The following is a 19,068-nucleotide window of genomic DNA, read 5'->3' on the forward strand; positions in this document are numbered from 1 at the left end:
GTTTTGGGTTTGTTATTGTAGGTCTTTTCCTTCCCTTCTGTTTCCTGTCTAGAGAAGTTCCTTTAGCATTTGTTGTAAAGCTGGTTTGGTGGTGCTGAATTCTCTTAACTTTTCTTGTCTGTAAAGGTTTTAATTTCTCCGTTGAATCTGAATGACAGCCTTGCTGGTATAGAGTAATCTTGGTTGTGGGTTTTTCCCTTTCATCACTTTAAATATGTCCTGCCATACCCTTCTGGTTTGCGGAGTTTCTGCTGAAAGGTCAGCTGTTAACCTTATGTGGATTCCCTTGTATGTTATTTGTTGCTTTTCCCTTGCTGCTTTTAATATTTTTTCTTTGTATTTAATTTTTAATAGTTTGATTAATATGTGTCTTTGTGTGTTTCTCCTTGGATTTATCCTGTATGGGACTCTCTGCACTTCCTGGACTTGATTGAGTATTTCCTTTCCCATATTAGGGAAGTTTTTAAGTATAATCTTTTCAAATATTTTCTCAGTCCCTTTCTTTTTCTCTTCTTCTTCTGGGACCCCTATAATTCGAATGTTGGTGTTTTTAATTTTGTCCCAGATGTCTCTGAGACTGTCCTCAATTCTTTTCATTCTTTTTTCTTTATTCTGCTCCGTGGTAGTTATATCCCCTATTTTATCTTCCAGGTCAGTTTTCTGTTCTTCTGCCTCAGTTATTCTGCCATTGATTCCTTCTAGAGAATTTTTAATTTCATTTATTGTGTTGTTCATCATTGTTTTTTGCCCTTTAGTTCTTCTCTGTCCTTGTTAAATGTTTCTTGTATTTTTTCCTTCTATTTCCAAGATTTTGGATCATCTTTAGTATCATTACTCTGAATTCTTTTTCAGGTAGACTGCCTATTTCCCCTTCATTTGTTTCTACTGGTAGGTTTTAACCTTGCTCTTTCATCTGCTGTGTGTTTCTCTATCTTCTCATTTTGCTTAACTTACTGTGTTTGGGGTCTCCTTTTCACAGGGTGCAGATTCATAGTCCCATTGTTTTTGGTGTCTGCCCCCGGGTGGCTAAGGTTGGTTCAGTGGGTTGTATAGGCTTCCTGGTGGAGGGGACTAGTGCCTGTGTTGTGGTGGGTGAGGCTGGATCTTGTCTTTCTGGTGGGCAGGACTGCATCCAGTGGTATGTTTTGTGGTGTCTGTGACCTTATTATTATTTTAGGCAGCCTCTCTGGTAATGGGTGGGGCTGTGTCCCTGTCTTGCTAGTTGTTTGGCATGGGGTGTCCAGCACTGTAGCTTGCTGGTCATTGAGTGGAACTGGGTCTTTCCACTGAGACGGACATCTCTGGGAGAGCTTTCACCATTTGATATTACACGGAGCCAGGAGGTCTCTGGTGGACCAGTGTCCTGAACTTGGCTCTCCCACCTCAGAGGCACAAGGCTGACACCCACCTGGAGCACCAAGACCCTGTCAGCCACATGGCTCAGAAGATAAGGGAGAAAAAAGGATGGATGGATGGATGGAAGGAAGGAAGGAAGGAAGGGAGGAAATAGTTATTAAAATAAAAAATGAAAAATTATTTAAAATAAAAAAATTAAAAGTAATAAAAGAAAGAAAGAAAGAAGAGAACAACCAAACCAAATAACAAATCCACCAATGGTAACAAGCGCTATAAGCTATACTAAAAAAAAAATGGACAGACAGAACTCTAGGACAAATGGTAAAGCAAAGTTATACAGACTTAATAACACAAAGAAGCATACACATACACACTCACAAAAAGTAAAAAGGAAGAAAATATATATATATCTTTTGGGAAGTCTGAGGTCTTCTGCCAGCATTCAGTAGGTTTTGTAGGAGTTGTTCCACATGTAGATGTATTTCTGATGTATTTGTGGGGAGGAAGGTGAGCTCCACGTCTTACTCCTCCACCATCTTGAAGGTCTCCTGAATTTACACTTATTCAAAACCTTGCCCACCCATCCCCTAGCACACACACCCACAGTCCTCTTTGGGATCCATGGCTTTCCATACCAGCTGCCTGAGTTAAGTTGCAGGCACTGGCCATGGAAAGCATCTGCATTAGCTAGTCAGCTAATGAGGGGACTGACCCTTTGATGCTGGCATCACTAATGTCAGATCTTAACTACCTAAGCTCACAACTCAGAGCCCTACTCTGACATGAGAGAGTTTCACTATTAACTCCCAATGAGATGGCCTCCTGTTGCGTTCTTAAAGATAATTATGATGATGCTGATTTCTGGTTTTGTCATGGAGGAGAAGCATATATGGATATGTGACCAATAATAATTTTATACAAAATGTACTGTTACATTAAGGCATTGAAATAATTTTAAGTGAACTGAAAACAGAAAGCATCCACTTCTTATATTTTTCAATCAATTTTTAGGTCCTGTAGATGTCAATATTCTAGCTAAATGTAATCCCTGCTTATCAAATCCATGTAAAAATGATGGCACCTGTAACAATGATCCAGTTGACTTTTATCGCTGCACCTGTCCATATGGTTTCAAGGTAAGTAGAAGCTGTTGTGGGAACCAAGATCTGAAAACTTAGCTTTCCTTGATGGGTCTTTATTATTCTGTTGTGCTTTCTCTATGTGCTGAGAACTACTTTATTTACACTCAACTTGACCATTCCTTGTCCAGGGGCAGGACTGTGATGTTCCAATTCATGCATGCATCAGTAACCCATGTAAACATGGAGGAACTTGCCACTTAAAAGAAGGAGAAAAAGATGGCTTCTGGTAGGTCATGGGTCTGTGATCTTCTGTGTCTGACGTATTGGAGCAAGAATAAGCAAAGATTCATTTTTCCTTTTTAAATCCAAGGGCTTTATTTTAAAAAGAGTACCAGAAATTCTGTTCATAAGAAAGCAAAGATGCATTTTTCCTTTTTAAATCCAAGGGCTTTATTTTAAAAAGAGTACCAGAAATTCTGTTCATAAGGAAAATATGTATTAGTCCCTTGCAGAGATATTTCGATATAAAAACAAATTGAGACATTACAGTATTCTCAGCTCAGGATGCTACAAAGCCAAGCAATTTAAAAACCCTCACATGCGTACATTGGAACTAATCAAGTCAGATTAGGTCAAGACAAATTAGTAGCTCTGTTAAGCTAATTAATAGTCAAATAGTCCCCTACTGCAAGGCATATATCCATCTGTTGTCTTGTGTGTTGCTTTAACAGACTGTGTGTAATGATAAGATGTGGGTCCCATTGAAACAGAAAAGTAATGACTCATTTCCAAGCCACAATATGTGTAGAAAAACATGCTGTGAACATTTTTAATCAGGAGTTATTTAATCATACAGTACAGTTACTTCAGATCTACTTCATGAATCATGAAACAGAGTTCTTACAATGAAAACTAATAACTTCGCATAAGAATGCTAATCTACTACTAAATCTTGTTAGAAATACCACTTTTTATAATACATATACTTCATTTCTTCATTCTGTTATGAAGTTGTCTCTTTTTCATCAAGCCTTTACTCAAAGATTATTCTGATGCCTAGCAAGATGAAAGGTACAATGTATTATGCCAGTGAAAAATTGTATTTGTTGAGAGTTAAAGAGAATATTCATATTTTATAATTGCAAGGAAGACAAAGTTTTATTTTCAGATTTCTTTTTTGCTTTGACACATCAAGAACATTACACATAGGTTAGTAAGTGTAATTTTTAAAAAATCAGAATCATTCCTCCTCATTTATGAGCAAAGAAGCATGAATTATTTTATTAGAACACAACTAGAGATTAAGATATCTAGGGCTGTAGAGTAAACTTTTCTCATCCTTTAAACCTGCAAATGTATTGGATTTATTGACTTATAGGACCATGGGGCCATTTGCCATCTTGCAGCCCGCATAAATTTTCTTTCTCAAATTGTTTCTGATTTGGGGGATATTACCTTAAATTGATGCTTACAATGTGTCATTTAAAAGCATTTAAAAAATCAATTTCTTGTCGTTAAAAGCTCTGTAATTGATGAGTATATTTAGTTTTTTTCAATATTTAGACCATATGGTTTGGAAATATAGGAAGATGTCTTTTGTCTTTTCTTCCCCTGGCGTTCAGGTGTATTTGTGCTGATGGATTTGAAGGAGAAAATTGTGAAATCAATGTTGATGACTGTGAAGATAATGACTGTGAAAATAACTCTACATGCGTCGATGGAATTAATAACTACACATGCCTTTGCCCACCTGAGTACACAGGTAGGAAGACTAGGAAATGCTATTCCATCAATCTGTGTATCTGTTTGAAAGCACCACTGGCACTATGCTGCATGTGTTTAGTAGACCATTGTATTATTCAATAACTGATAGGTGTTTTGGAAATTAGGTGTAATGTAATAACAGACAGAGTTAAAGATTGTTTCAGCCAACCAAATAAAAGTCCTGGGGAGCTCAGTTAGAACATAAGCATCCATCATAAAGTAATACTTTCCAGCACAAAGGAAGTTATCATACTGAAGCTTTTAGTCCCACAACTGAATGACATTTTCATGCAAAGCACTTTTCCTATGCAGACCAACCCACCGATACATATGTGAAAAGGGAGCATTTCTTTACATAGGCAAAAAATAACCAAGCATTTGAGATTCTTCGTGTCCATACTTGTTTATTCATCAGTGAGTGTTTGCATGTAGCAACTCAGGTCCTTCAAAATAGATCACATTAGGAAGATACTGATCACTTTGGGTAATCTTATCAGACCATTCTCCCCCCACCCCACCTTTTTTTTTCTATCTTGATACAAAATGTCAGGAATAAAGGTGGTAACTCTCATGAGACTATCCAAACTGCTAAACTTCTGCCCTGGATAAACCAATTTGCTATAAAGTCAACATCAAGTTTACAACTTACTTATTATGTCAGAATATCTATTTTGATCAATTTTTGTGGCTATGAATAAGAAACTTCATAGTTACATTCTTAATAAACCATTTAGTTTTAAAATTTGTAGAGAAAAGGAGAATGTTACATATTTTATTTGTAAGAAAAAATGGAGAAGTAGATTCTGTCACTCTATTCAAAGTTACCATTTTCATTCGGCTGGGTATTTTTCATTAATTGTATTTATTTCCATATACATAGTTAAGAATATCAGAGGGTAAAATAGCTACTTGGATGACTGAGGTTAACATCCCTAGACATGAAAAATGGAAGCACATCTGTATGATTAATTTTCCCAGGGATTTGTTAGAAAAGCACTGAAATTTAAGCTTTTATGGAATACTCAAACTTTGCATTTTAAGAGGTACTTTCTTGATGGGAAGATGCTAAATAGAATGAGTTTTTGTTTTGATATCCCGGGTCTGTTTGAGAGATTCTGCAGCTGCCTTTTCTATGGTATGATTTTTTTTTTCACAGCAGTGAGTACCTGATGCCATACGAAGTAATATACTGAGTTTCCAGTAGAAATTTTAACATGTATCACCAGTTACTCTATTATATATATATAGCACTTGGACTCCTTAGTGGCCAGAATTTGAATTCTTTGTTATTTTGCATTAATTAAGGATAGCAAGTATGTCTAATATGCACCCATTCTAACATAGCTAGGAAGAGTTTAGGTGTTACGTAGCTTTGACATTCACACGAGTTTTACTTGTGTCACACCTCACATACATGCCATTAGCCTGAATGCACTGATTCTCGAGCCCTTGGAGCTACCCCGAGAATCTGAGTTTTTCTGGATGGGCTAATTTAGACTTACACAAGCAGCCCAACGCTTGCACCAAAATCTGTAGCTAGTACCTTCTTAGAGATAGTTCTCTATCCTGTCATTGTTCTGATAATTATAGGAAGAACTTAATTCACTTAATGTCAGAGACCTCTTTAAACTAACCTACTCTGACCAGGACAAATTGGATCCGAGTATTTCCAGCACAGTTTGGTTAGCCAATGTGTTCTTGAGCACAGAAACCAGGAATTTTTCTATATCCCCTTACCAATGAAAACCTAGACCTGACAGCACTGCTGTATTCAGATGCTTAATACCTTTTCCATGATAGTTTACATAAAGTGGCAGCCTCTTCTGAGTTGGTTTGGTTGGGTCCGCCTTTGGCTTTAGATGTGCTCTACTTCATTCCTTATCCATCTCTTTGAGTCTTTGTTTTACCTTCTCTCCCTTTGTTTTCCAAGCTCCCTTCCTACACCTGATCTTCTTAAACACGTTTTCTGCATCCTAAAGTGATTCAGTTCAGTGCAACTTCCTCTGAAAAGTATTATGAAGCTTCATTTCCCTGTGTCAGATCTCTTTCTTTGAAACACATCCAAAAAACTCCAAAGCTTATTAGCACAACCACTTTAGAGCCAAAACGTGACATCTATAAAAGCTATCATGTGGGAACCTGCCATGACTATTTGTCAAGGGCCATTTGGTGCTCAACGAGAATTGAGACTCCTCTGGTTTTTTCAGTCATATCTATTGCAGGTATCAGTTTGCCTTAATTCGGGCTAAGGATAAACATTGCACTGTATAGAAAGTTCATAGCATACAAAACATGAAGATACTATCACTATAACTTTGGGTTGGGTTTTGTGGGAAGTGAAGAGTTTTGCAAATTGGCATTAGAGCAGATACCTAAATCAGACATATTTGTAAATTATCTATTAGCTGTAGCATTTTTGTCCATATGTGAAATGAGCTCATTTACAAAGTATCAAACAACCATCTGCAGATTTTGAAATCAGTGGCACATAAATGGCCTTTAATTATAGGAGGTTATAAATTGTACTCCAGAGCTTTATATCCTGCTTCATCCAAGTCTGCAGTTAGGGAGGCATTTTCTTATATTGTGGCTGTATTGTTTTTGATTTAAGTTTGGAATCTGATTAATGAGCGTGAGATCTTGGAACAGAACCCCTACTGTGCTCAGAGAATATAATAATGTTGTCACTGCTTAAAAATCATTCAAGTTATAAGCTGCTTTTCTGTTTGGAGATTTTTTTTTACTCTGTATCTCTGAGGCATTCAGTGAGAAAATTAACTCTCTAGTAGGAACAAATAAGACTTCATAGGAAAAACTTGTAAATTAATATGGTGAAAGTTTTTACATTTGGCACCCACGTTAAGAATCAGAATGGATATGATATATTAATAGAGAAAATTCAAAGATCTGAAAGCAGTCTGACAGAGAGGTCATGATATGACGGGCAGGCTGTAAAACATGGCTACATGTGTTCAAAATAAAATGAACCACTGTTGGGAAATTTATTAAATTTATTTAAGCCCATGTAACCAAAACTTCACAGTAAATAGTTATTGATTTATTATAGGACAAAACTCTGTCCTTTCCTGCTGCAGGGATTGACAACATAAATTTTAAGGGTCAGTATTGTTTTTCTGTTATGTAACCGTTATTATCCCCTCCCCACCGAAAGCATCCAAACTGTTATTTTCTACCTAATTCAATCCATCATCTGTCCTATGTATAACATATGACTGTTGATTGCTAGTATTCTTCAGACAAGATTTTTGAGAAGTTTAATTCACTATGATTCTAAATTAAAATCACTATGCTAAGGATTAATAAGACACTGAAATTGCTAAACAAATAATTAAAAAATTCACTCCAGGGTTTTAATAGTGGATTGAGAGATTGTGTTTTTGGTGATGATTGGTCATTCTTTTAAAATCAATATTATATCCTTTCTAAAAATAAGGCATTTCTTAAAAGTAAAGTTTTAAAAACTTCCTCAAATTGCACTAGCCCAAAACTTATAAAAGTGAACATTGTAAGTATGGCACCCCTGCAATGTTGAAAAACTTGACACCTTTTCTTAAGCTCTGGTATGAATTCAGGTATTGCATTGAAAAATGTGGTTTTGAATATTTCCTAAGAGCCAGAACGCTGGATCTGCTGTGTCAAGACTATGTTTCTTAATTAACCCTCTTCTCACAGGACCACATACAAAGATGACACAAAATTGATCACATTTTAACCATGGGGTATTGCTTAATGGGATGGCATACATTCAGTAAATGAAAGTTTCCATACAAGTTGGTTGTGTAAAGGCTTAGAATGTATTTTGTGGAAAAAAATTCAGAACATTTTAATTTTTCCATTTTGTACCATTATCTCGCTGTTTTCCAAATCTCCAATGCCCGCACACAAACCATTATGTACACATCTTACAAAGTAAAGTTGCCTGTTGTTAAATCACCGGTTTAGCCACAGATCTCTTGCTGCCTGTGATGGCATCTGCCTTTTACCTCATTTTCTCCTTGTTTGTGCGTTTGGCCCGGCTGTAGGTAAGAAATCTAAGCCTTGCTTCAGTTTGCTCTCTCACCCTGGGCTTCTCTGTTGTTAATGCTGTGCTTTGGCTTCCTGTGCTCCGCTGTGTACTGCAATGTAAAACGTCTTTTGTCTCTTCTGTCTTTGTTGCTGCCAGCTGCTAATCTGAATGAGGTGGAAAAAGGTTAGTTGCCTTTTAAGTCTATTATTTTATTTTAGTTTCCCTCTTTCTTTCAGAGCTACATAGATTTCATGGTGTGGACATGGTAAAAGGAATGTTGACAAAAATGAAATCTGAGATCAATATGTCAAATCAGTCATTCAGATCCTTGATATGTAGATAGCTATGCCAAACAGTATAAAGAGGGTATCTGAAATGCACTTTACCAATTTCTGGAAGACTGTGAAAGAAATTTTCTGAGTGGGCAGAAGAAGTGGCTAAAAATAAAGACTAATGCTTTCTAGTTTCTACTTGTCTGTATGCTTTTCCTTTTTTAAAGGTATCCCAAACATGTATTATTTTTATCATGAAAAACATGTCATTTAGTACAGTACATAGGCTGTAGCTAGAAAAAAATTTAAATAGTGAGAATTTTCCCATAACTTTAAATTAATATCTTTAGTAATTTGAAACATGAAAAGCATTAAAAGATATATACATTTATTAAAACATTTTATAAAATAAAAATTACAAAGCCCAAGAGGTTGATTTGTAAAATGACATTGTCAAACTCATAGAATGTCACGAGTACTAGGCAGTGTTTTTAAAGCATAAAAAGAGCCATATCTAATCATTGACACTTTATGGTCTGCATGGCTTTCCAAATACCTCAAGGCCCAGGAAAGGAAGTCCTGTAGTGCTCAGGGTGATCAGCATGTCTGGGGAATCATCATGAAATCTTTGTTAAATTTTTATCTTAAAGATTCAGAATTATACCTAATAACGTTGTATTTTCACTCAGCTTACCAAGAGTCTTTAAGTGCCAAGTACAGGCACAGCGTCCTAAAAGGGTGCTTGTCTTGACAGTTGCAGTTGTATGTAAGGCATTAGCAGTATGATTATAGGGCTAACATGGACTATATTGTATAGCACCTCTGTCTCCTCTTGCTAAGGACTTCATTTTTTTTTTTTCTGTTGCATTGTTCAGATGATTTACTGTGTTTAGTCACTTACACTTACTATGTGCAGAGTTAAGTTAAAAAACATGAAAAAAAAGTTGTTTCCTATTTGGGAATGTAAAAAATATAGCCTGTACATTCTTTGTGGATTAATGCATCCAATACCATCCTTGGTAAAATGTCATCTTTTCTTTTTTACAAGTACTAAAACAGTTGGTGGTCTGGGGCAGAGATGTCTAAGGTCCGATTCTATCTCAGAAAACACGATGGCAATTATTCTGTCACAGGAAAGTGTCCTTAAATAGTTATATATACTCTCGGGAGCAAGCTTGGCAGTATGATATTGTTTTACATCACCACATGGTTTCATGTGTTGACTAAACCTCATGCTTATCTTTATAAAAGATGTCTCTTATTTTCAATAATCTGCTGCTGACTGAATTTGCTTTAAAAAGCAGTCAAACCATTTTCTATTATTTGAATCCAAAACATAACTAGAAATGAAATTTCAACTTCTTTACAGCACCCAGCATAATTTTCTTAAATAAAAAGAAACTCTGTTATTAGCTGACATATTGTTAATTTAAAAAGAACTCTGTAGATATGAGCAATAAGGACTTGGGCAATACCTTGTGTAAAACAGTGACAAAGTACTTACCCAAGGATACATACCTTGTAAGTAGGGATCTAGATGCAAACCAGTGTCTAACTGGCCCCAAGGCCTGCACTGTAATTTGGAGACCTTCCCCTGGAACCAGTCCCTTCTTATTTGCTGCCATCTTCCAGACTTGGCATCTTTTCACATCCACAGTGGCTCTGACTAATCCTTTGTGCCAGATAAGCTTTTCTTCTGCTGTCTCTTCAGCTGGCTGTAAGTAATTGACCCTTAGGTGTATTTGAAAAGAAAACAAAATTCAGGTGCAGACAGGCAGTCTACTTTATCTACACGTGAAAAAAAGAAAGTGTCTACTCAGTGTCTGTACAATTAATTAATTAATTCCCCTGATGACTAGCCTACCTTCCATCACATAGGGCAGGTGGGATACTGATGAATTTATGAAGCTAATGGGAAAAGCTAAAATTTCTCATCTGGGCACCAAAATTTATCAACTGTGGGGCCTGTCACAGTCTAATGACATCTGTCCCACCTCGTTTAGATGTTTGAGAATAACATGGAAGAATGTATAAGAAAACACTTGAAAATGTTAGATGTCTATACTCCAGAAGTATCAAGGGCTGTCAGAGAGGACAAATTTAAGTTTTGGATCATTTAGTTCCAACCATCATCACTACAGTGACATGGTGTAGATGGTTTGATGTCATTCCTAATGACGGAAGAATTCTTACGGAATTTTGATAAAGAAAATTCTACCTAAAGTAAGTTATATGTGTGAAGGAAATTCCTCCCCCTCATGGTCTTCAGTCTTTTTTCAGTAAAAAGACAGTTTTACTGTCTTTTTAAAAATTATTATTTTGTCATTTTATTTGCCATGCTCACGTCCAATGGAAAGGCTTTATTTGAGAATAAATCTTTGGTTCTCTTTACCCTCTTATTCTACATTGAAGTGTAAGGAAACACTGAATACTGAAGAACTCTTGAATTTGGCTGTATTTTTTTAGGTTTTTTGTATATTTTTGGATTGTCATGATCTCTTAATAACAGTGACTCCTTCTCTCATTAATTGTGCCTCAAGCTGTGTAAGGTCTTTTTTGTCAAAGTCAATATAGCTGCATTCATACTTGCAGTCGTTTTTAACTAGAGAGAGGACTTTGGCAGCCTAATTATATTTTGTGGTTTGCATTCATGTTCCAACCTCTCAAAGCCTTCTTAAATGCATTTGAATCTCAGAAAACATTTTAAAGATCCGATTTGCTCTTTAGTTAATAGGCAGGGCCCATTGAGTTCAGAACTTAGCTTAACCAAGGCTTATTCAATCTAATTTGGATTTATTTATTTTGAAACGAAGTTAAATATTTTTATAGTTTCAGTAGCTGTTGGAATTGGCTACATTATTTAGCCATAATGTTCCAATGAGGAAGTACTGAAAAACACTTCCTTTTTTGTTTATTTATTTGGAGAGGTAAGTTTTTCCATTTTAAAAATTCAAAAGATATTTATTGAGAAAATACCTTATTCAGAATACTATGCTCAGAATTGAAAGTGATATGAAAATACATAAAACATTACCCTTGTCTACCAGGCAGACTCTTTGGTTTGATTCTTCATTGCAAGTTCAGATTAGGTCAGTTATTTCACCAGTACAAAGCCATCACTTCTCATATTCCAAGAAAGTTAACAGCAAAGTATAGCTACTTGACTAGTTTTTAAATAAAGAGAAAGAATTGTTTCTGAACACAAAGACTAATCAAACTTTCAGGCAGACAAGCATTATGGAGCAACCCATTTCATGTCATTAGAACAAAAGTGAGATTATAAAATGATTTTCTTTTCTGAAACATCAGTATCCACATTTATAGCATATTTCCTTGAGCCTTCCTGTTTTGAATTATGATAAACTTTATCTCATGAGGTTATACTTTGGCTTTGTCCGCTTATGCTTGTGTCCCATTTTGCACACCCTTTGCACCAAGAGGACATTTATCAGTGGCTAATATATCTTCAAAAATTATTGGCTCCTCAAGATCAAGTCCCAATATTTCTCTACTAACAATTGGATTTAATTAAGCTTAGAGAAGTGGGTATTATCTGGATAGTTTATTGATCATATTATGAAACAATTAACTATTGCTGATTGATAGAACAAGTTTCAGGATAATAAACACAAATAAGAAAACATCAGATTATTATTAAAAGGAACCTTTAGGAAGAGTTAGCTCTTTTATAAAAATAGGAAGCAGAAACACACTGTTCATAAGTAATCCTTTACTTACTGATGAAATAAATTCAATTATTACTATCACTACTGATAAGGATACTAAATATTCAGATGGGAGAATGGGCATCTGCTCACATTGATGTGCTCTGGTGCCTGGGATGATAATGTTGAGCAGAGTAGGCAACAGATAGGGCTAGTCTGGTTCAGCAAAAGAGGAGAAAACAGAAATATGTTTCCTTCAGGTCCAATTCAGTTAACCTGTTCTGGAATGACTCCCATAATCCCATCAGCTGTGTCCACCCTCTAATACAGTTCATCCATCTCTCTGCTACATTGCAAGGTCTGTGAGAGGAGAGAGAATGCTATTCTTTACATGAATAAAGAACAAATGGGAAATGTACAATTTTTTTTAGGAATTGTATGTATGGAATTTTTCAAATTATGTAATGAGAAACATTCAGGTCCATTTATCTTAATCTTTCTCAGACAAGCCATTTACACTCACACTTCCTCTTGATTCCCGAGTTCATCCTCTCCGTTTCTGATTGGGATAGTCATCATTTGGCAGACAAGATTGTCAAGATATCTGAGTCAATAGGCTACCCCTCAAGTTCGGCCTACAAGGCCATACGTGAGGGTGGGATCTCAAAACACAAATCTGCTACCAGTATTCCTTATTCTCTCTTCTTCCTTAAATTACCCCTTATGCCATCTGGGTCTCCTTCATTAACAATTTGTAAAGTATTTTCCTTTGAAAAGCAATCAAATAAGTGTTTTCACATTTTTCAACAGCCATCGAGTATCTAATTTGTGCCAGATAATTTGCTAGCAAATGCAAGGGCAATGAAGAGATACAAAACTATAAATAAAGGTGTCTATCCCTTGCCCTCAAGTAGTGTACTTTTAAGAAATTAAATCTCAATTTATTTCCAATAGGTTGCTTTTTTTGATACCTTCCCTCTCTGTGCCAATTCAAACAGAGTAAAATTAGTACCATTTTTCCAGGTTTTTCTTGAGCGAAGCAAGAGCTCAAAATGCAAATATTTGAAGAATGATGCATTTGACCCTCCAAAACTCTGTGTCCTGGGGATGCTGTCAGGAATTCAACCAGACTTCCTCCCTTGTTATAAGTATATTAGAAAATGTCATAACAGATTAAATATAATGCTAGAATGCTGGTTCAGTTATTCAGATTGCTGTCATGAGTTCCCTTTCCATTATTATCAATAGTAATGATCCTTTCATATTAAAAAAGAAACTAGTTTGATACAGTTTATGAATAGGAACAAGAACAGGCTGCAGTGTCAGCCCTGGAATCCTCCCCACCCCCTTCATACATCCGTGGTCTCCAGAATGGACTCTGAGATTATTTCTGTTTCAGAGAAAAAAGAAACTAACCTGGTTACATTAGCAAAATCTAGTGAGAGTTAAGTGTTCCAACAATGCCATGAACCTATATCTAAAATTGTTTGTGTTTGTAAACATGGCCAACCTGAATTTACAGGGCTAAATTTGGGAAAAATATAAATGAGATACTTATTAATTCAAACCCACCCTTTCTTATTGCTCTATTAGTGAAAAAAGTGAATATTTTAAACAGAGTAGTTTGAGTTGGAAAATTCCTGAAATCCTGATCTAGGGACAAGATGACCAACCTTTTCTCTGCTAAGCAGGCTTTGAGAACTGAATAAGCCTCAGCAAGACATGCTGTTGCCCAAATTTCTTGGTAGATAGAAAACAACTAGTTGTCCATCCAATAACTCTTCAAAAATGTCTTCTCTCTAAATAGCACAGTTTACCTTGCCAAGAGAAGAAATCTCTTTAAGGGTAATAATGAACTTTGCATCTGTGTAGTCTAGTTTTCAATAATAAATAAAATAATAAATATCATTCAGCCAGTTTGTAGGCCACGATGCTGTCCATATTCCAGTCACTAAATGAAACTTAAGCGATACTGGAAAATTAAGCATCTATCTTATGTCTCTAATTTTTCCACATTTTAACTTCTCCAGAGTAAGGATTTCGTCATGAACATCCTTTTATCATTTGCTGAGTCTAGCTCAAAATATCTTCCCCCCAACATTTTTTAATGAAAATTATGAAACTAAAGCAGGTTTGAATTTTGGTCAAATTAAAAAGTCTCACTCCAGAGTACATGTAAATTAATCCTACTATATGTGGTTAATTTCCTCTTACACTATTCTTATTAGTTTCAGGAAACATTTAATATTAGCTCGTGGATTATATAATATCTTCATTATTCATTGATTTGTCAAAGAATCACTATAGCTAAGAATTTTCAACAATGCCATAAGTTAAACCAGTATATTTTAAGGAAAAGCATGTTTAAAAATTTTCAGTGTCTGTGTAGAAAATGTAAATCATTTTTAGTGACAAGACAACTCAGGTGTCATCCACTTACCATGAGCTTGAATGTCTTTGACATAATTTAAATTAATCACTTTCAAGATTATTACTTTATAATTAGTGATAATAGAGATGTTGGTAGTTATTTTTACTTGCAGCTATCATTCAAAGTTCAAGTCAGTCTCCAGATTTATTGTAAAGTAGATGAAACAGACATTGGACTCACTTTTCTCCCCCTCTACAAGACACAGTAGTTTGTGATTCTCTTGCCTTTGTCACCTTCAGTGCCATAAGAGGAGGAGGGTCTTTGTTACTGTTTGGGCAGCCTGTCCTGCAAAACTTACCTGTTAACACCAACGCCTCTTGGAGAGAGGGCCAAGGGCTGATTGGTCCAAGTCAACCAAGACTCACAGTGCTTTGCAGAGAGACATCCAGCCCTGGCAGCAAATGTAGGGCTAAACTATGCTGATACGCTCTGTTCAAGCCTTGACTCTTTTGAAGTGCAAAGGTCATGGTTAGGGGCCACTTCCTCTCCTCATGCATCGCTTATTAAAGACTCTGTTGGAGAAGCTTAAAGAAAATTTCAGGCATGGGTGAGGACAGCCGCGTGGAAGGAAGTAGGAAAGGAAAGAGACCGAAGGAAGAGAGGGAAGGAGGGAGGGAAAGAAGGAAGGAGAAAAAGAGAGAGAGAGAAAAGAGAAGAAAAGAAATAGTAGCATAATTTGAAAGTTTTATTCCCCACTATAAACCTCCAATAATTTAGAATTTACCACCTGTATGGGTTCGCTAGTGTTATTATAACCCAGTACCACAAACAGGGTGGCTTAAATAATAGAAATGTATCGTCTCACAGTTCTGGAGGTTAGAAGTCCAAAATCAAGGTGTCAGCGGTGTTAGCTCCTTTTGAGGGCTGTGAGAGAAGGACCTGTTGCAGACTTCTCTAGCTGGACTGTTGGTGGTCATCTGCCCTCTCTGTCTCTTCACGTGGGCTGCCCTCTATGCCAGATGTCCTTGTCCTGTGAGAACATTAGCCATACCAGCTTAGGGCCCACCCTAAGGACCTCATTTTAACTTGATTACTTCTATAAAAACACTATCTCCAAATAAGGTCACATTCTGAGGTACTGGAGGGCTACAACATATTTTTTGAGGGGGGCGGGGTGCGTGGGGAGACACAGTTCAACCCGTGACACCACATCCTTATTTTACAAACTCTTGATTTTTGCCCCAGAAAACCTGGTCTTTTCAGTGTTCTCTATGTCACTGAAAGGTACTTCCAAATATTCATACCAGAAACTAGAAGTCCCAGACAGCTTCCTCTCTCCCCTCCCCTAACCCAATCCATGACAAATTCCCATTTATTTTGCTTCTAAACATCCAGGCCATCCATATCTCCTCTACCACCACCTGAATACAAGCTAAATCATGACTCATATCCATTTGTATTTGTCTTGGTGCTATCCATCCTCCTCTAGAGCCCAAATGCTCTTTTCAAAGTGTGCATGTCATCTGGCCATCCTCTATCCTAAAACCCTTCAATGGTACCCACTGCTCATTAAATAAAGACATTCTGCCATGTGGCCCCTGCCAACCTCTGTGGCCTTCTCTGTCACCACGCTCTCCTGGGCTCACTCCCAGTCTCCCAGAGCTCATATTTGCCCTATCACCTCCTGCACAGAGCCACTGCCAATGCTCTTTATCGCCGCCCTTCACCTGCAATCCAAGTCCTCCTTCTTCAGAAAAAAATTCCCTCACCATCAGTCCCCCTTCTAGAGCGTCAGGACATTTTTTAGCATTCATCACTCAGGCAATTTTACAGTTACTTGTGAAATTAATGGATCAATATCTTTCTCCTCCTCCCCTCACGTATAAGCTCCATGAGAACAAGGATATCGTTTTTTGTTATTCACCATTATACTCCTAGCGTTAACATAAGTCCTCTTACACAGTTTGCACTCAAAATATATGGCAATGTTAAAAATCTGGTTGTTTGCTACCAGAATTATTTGAAAATATCCATAGGCAGATCTCGCCATGGGTATCAGGGAAGAAGCTTGTGGAATAGTTCTAAAACGATTTCAGTAAGTGCAGTAATAAGGAGTGCAAACAAAAAGATAATTTTAGATACCAGAAGTACAAATGAAGATTAAGGAAGGACCCCTTGTGTATAATAAGGAAAGAACATTAAAGTTAGGTGCACGGATCTAAAATGAAGCAGGAAGCAAGGCCAACTCCAGGTACTGTTTCCCATAAGAACCATCAAGTGCACTGAGATTTCTGCCTCATTACAATAATATTCACAGTATTGGTACCTCAGTGGGATTGGGGCACATGCTGACACTGTTTTTACCACTGAATACAATGATGATGTTCTGTTGAGTTAAAGCATAATTCTCTCTCTACTAACTTGCTTATCTGCATTATTCATCTCTTAAGCATTTTGCCTTTTTTTTTAAAAAAAAAAAAAGGTTTTTATAGCCACAGTTGACCTTGCACAACTTCAATTCCAGAACCTCATTTTACTCATGAATTGGGGACCAGAACAATAAAATAGTTCATTTTTCTGCAACCAGTCCACTGTTTTATATTGAATAAGTTGTGGAAGGCCATCCCAAGTAATAACTCAGCAACCCAAATGTCATTTCACCCAATTAGGAGTAGTTTCTCCCTAGGATCTCTTTATGCTGGTTCACTCCAAAGAGAGCATTAACTCTGTTGATCCAGCTTTTACTGCCCCACCCACAAGGTGACCGTAGCATTTGTCATCCAAATCAGGGCATCTGTGTGAGTGTGTGGGGACACTATTGAAAATTACCCTGGGATGGCACGTATAAACCTGAGCAAGCCAGGATGTATGGTCATATTACCACTACATCAGATTCTTCAGAGAGACCACATTTACAGATGTTCAGTAAGCAATGGATTACATCTTCTGGACTCCGAGGAATCATGCCCTTTTAGGGAAGAGGGCATCACCCCTGCCTTACTCCCTCACAGCTGTTACTAGTGTAACTGTAGAACTTGTCCATTTCCATCCCACTCTCTGCCATACTTACCTGACAGACACAATCAGGAAGAGGTGATCTAAAAACTAAACATCACTTCCTTACAAAAAAAAAAAAAAAAGATGCCTCTGTTTAGGACATGTGTTTTTTCTTCACAAGTTGTAGTCGATCATTCACTAACTTGTTATCCTAAAGAGGTAACAGTATGCTCCCTGGCTGACCCCTCTAATTCTTCTCCAAAACAGAAACAACCAACACACACACACACACACACACACACACACACACACACCCCTTTAACTTCTCATCAACAAAAAAAGCTGAAAACTGAAGCACAAGGAAAATTAATTTGCTTGCCTGATCAAAAGTGAAATCTCAAATGCCAGGCAAACATTGTGTTCCAAGCTATTGCTTTATCACTGGGGACTTTTAAGGGTCCAGGCTGAAAGCAATGAGTAGGATTTCCTGTGATTTTGTGGAGTGGGTTGGAGCCAAATTATGAAGCCAATGTTTGTCTAGTCTCCCATCTCTTGAGGGGCTCTTGGGCGCTGAAGTTTAACCTGTGTTCAACCACATTGCCCTTAACCACTCCAATGGGCTGACTTACCTTTCCTGATGCCATATGAAAAATATAAATACCTGCTTATAAGGTAATAGAGTACAGCGCTATGTGTAATAGAATAGAGAACATTTCCATCTTTCCGTCCATCCTGTCACATCACACGCTTTATCATTTCAGGAGGCGAATATGAAACAAGTTGAATATAGGTCAACAAGATGGAGTTCTTGCCTTAAAAAGCATAAATTTTTCTGTCAGTAACTATTATTTTAGTATGTCACCATACCATACTCTACAGAGATATAAAGACAAATATTCTAAGCATACTGCTCTCATCATATAGTAAATCCTTATGAACTATGGTTTAGATTGTCTTAATTGGATTGGATTGGATTAGATCAAAATGAATAAGAAGTAAAGCATCCCCCCCCTTTCATATCATTTTTAAAATGATTTCTTATTTGGGTATAAAGTGAAGAATACATAGAATGATATTTAAACTGCCTTGCATATAGACTACTATAAACAGCCTTTATCCAACCAGGTAGATTTGATTAGAAAACTGAAAGGGATTTCATCATGATAGGCTGAGAAATTATAACGAATACATTCTATCAAGATGTATTACTTAAAGTAATAATAATTGAATGTAAGATGCTTTAAGTAAACCCTGTTTAAAAATAGCTCATTAGGTATAGGTATATCTTGATAAAAACTTTTTATATCACAGATTTACAGACACAGAAATGCTTCTTATAAAAGAAATATATGAGACTTTTAGTACAATTAGCTCTCTTTAAGAGACAGAAAAAACCCTAACTTATCATACACTATATTGATGTAATACCTAGCTTAGTACATTTATATATTTAAGTCACTGAAAAAGATCCTTGAAGTGTAAATGATTTGCCACATTTAGTTGTTAAGCAACTATTTCTACCAGTTAGCAAAGT

The 19,068-nt window shown here is 36.6% G+C and overlaps 1 protein-coding gene across 1 annotated transcript in view; it reads left to right on the forward strand.

Annotated features, from left to right (window-relative positions):
• The window catches only part of LOC111171163 (slit homolog 2 protein), an 81,297-nt gene that overhangs the window by 34,212 nt on the left and 28,017 nt on the right, over window positions 1–19,068 (forward strand). The window contains exons 10-12 of the mRNA XM_022566814.2: window positions 2,368–2,492; window positions 2,627–2,724; window positions 4,061–4,200. Of these exons, the coding sequence (XP_022422522.2) occupies window positions 2,368–2,492; window positions 2,627–2,724; window positions 4,061–4,200 (363 nt within the window). The remainder of the gene's footprint in view (window positions 1–2,367; window positions 2,493–2,626; window positions 2,725–4,060; window positions 4,201–19,068) is intronic.

This window comes from Delphinapterus leucas, chromosome 5 (assembly GCF_059928025.1).
Source record: "Delphinapterus leucas isolate spDelLeu-1000000601 "Yukka" chromosome 5, BTC_Dleu_Yukka2, whole genome shotgun sequence".
NCBI lineage: Eukaryota > Metazoa > Chordata > Mammalia > Artiodactyla > Monodontidae > Delphinapterus > Delphinapterus leucas.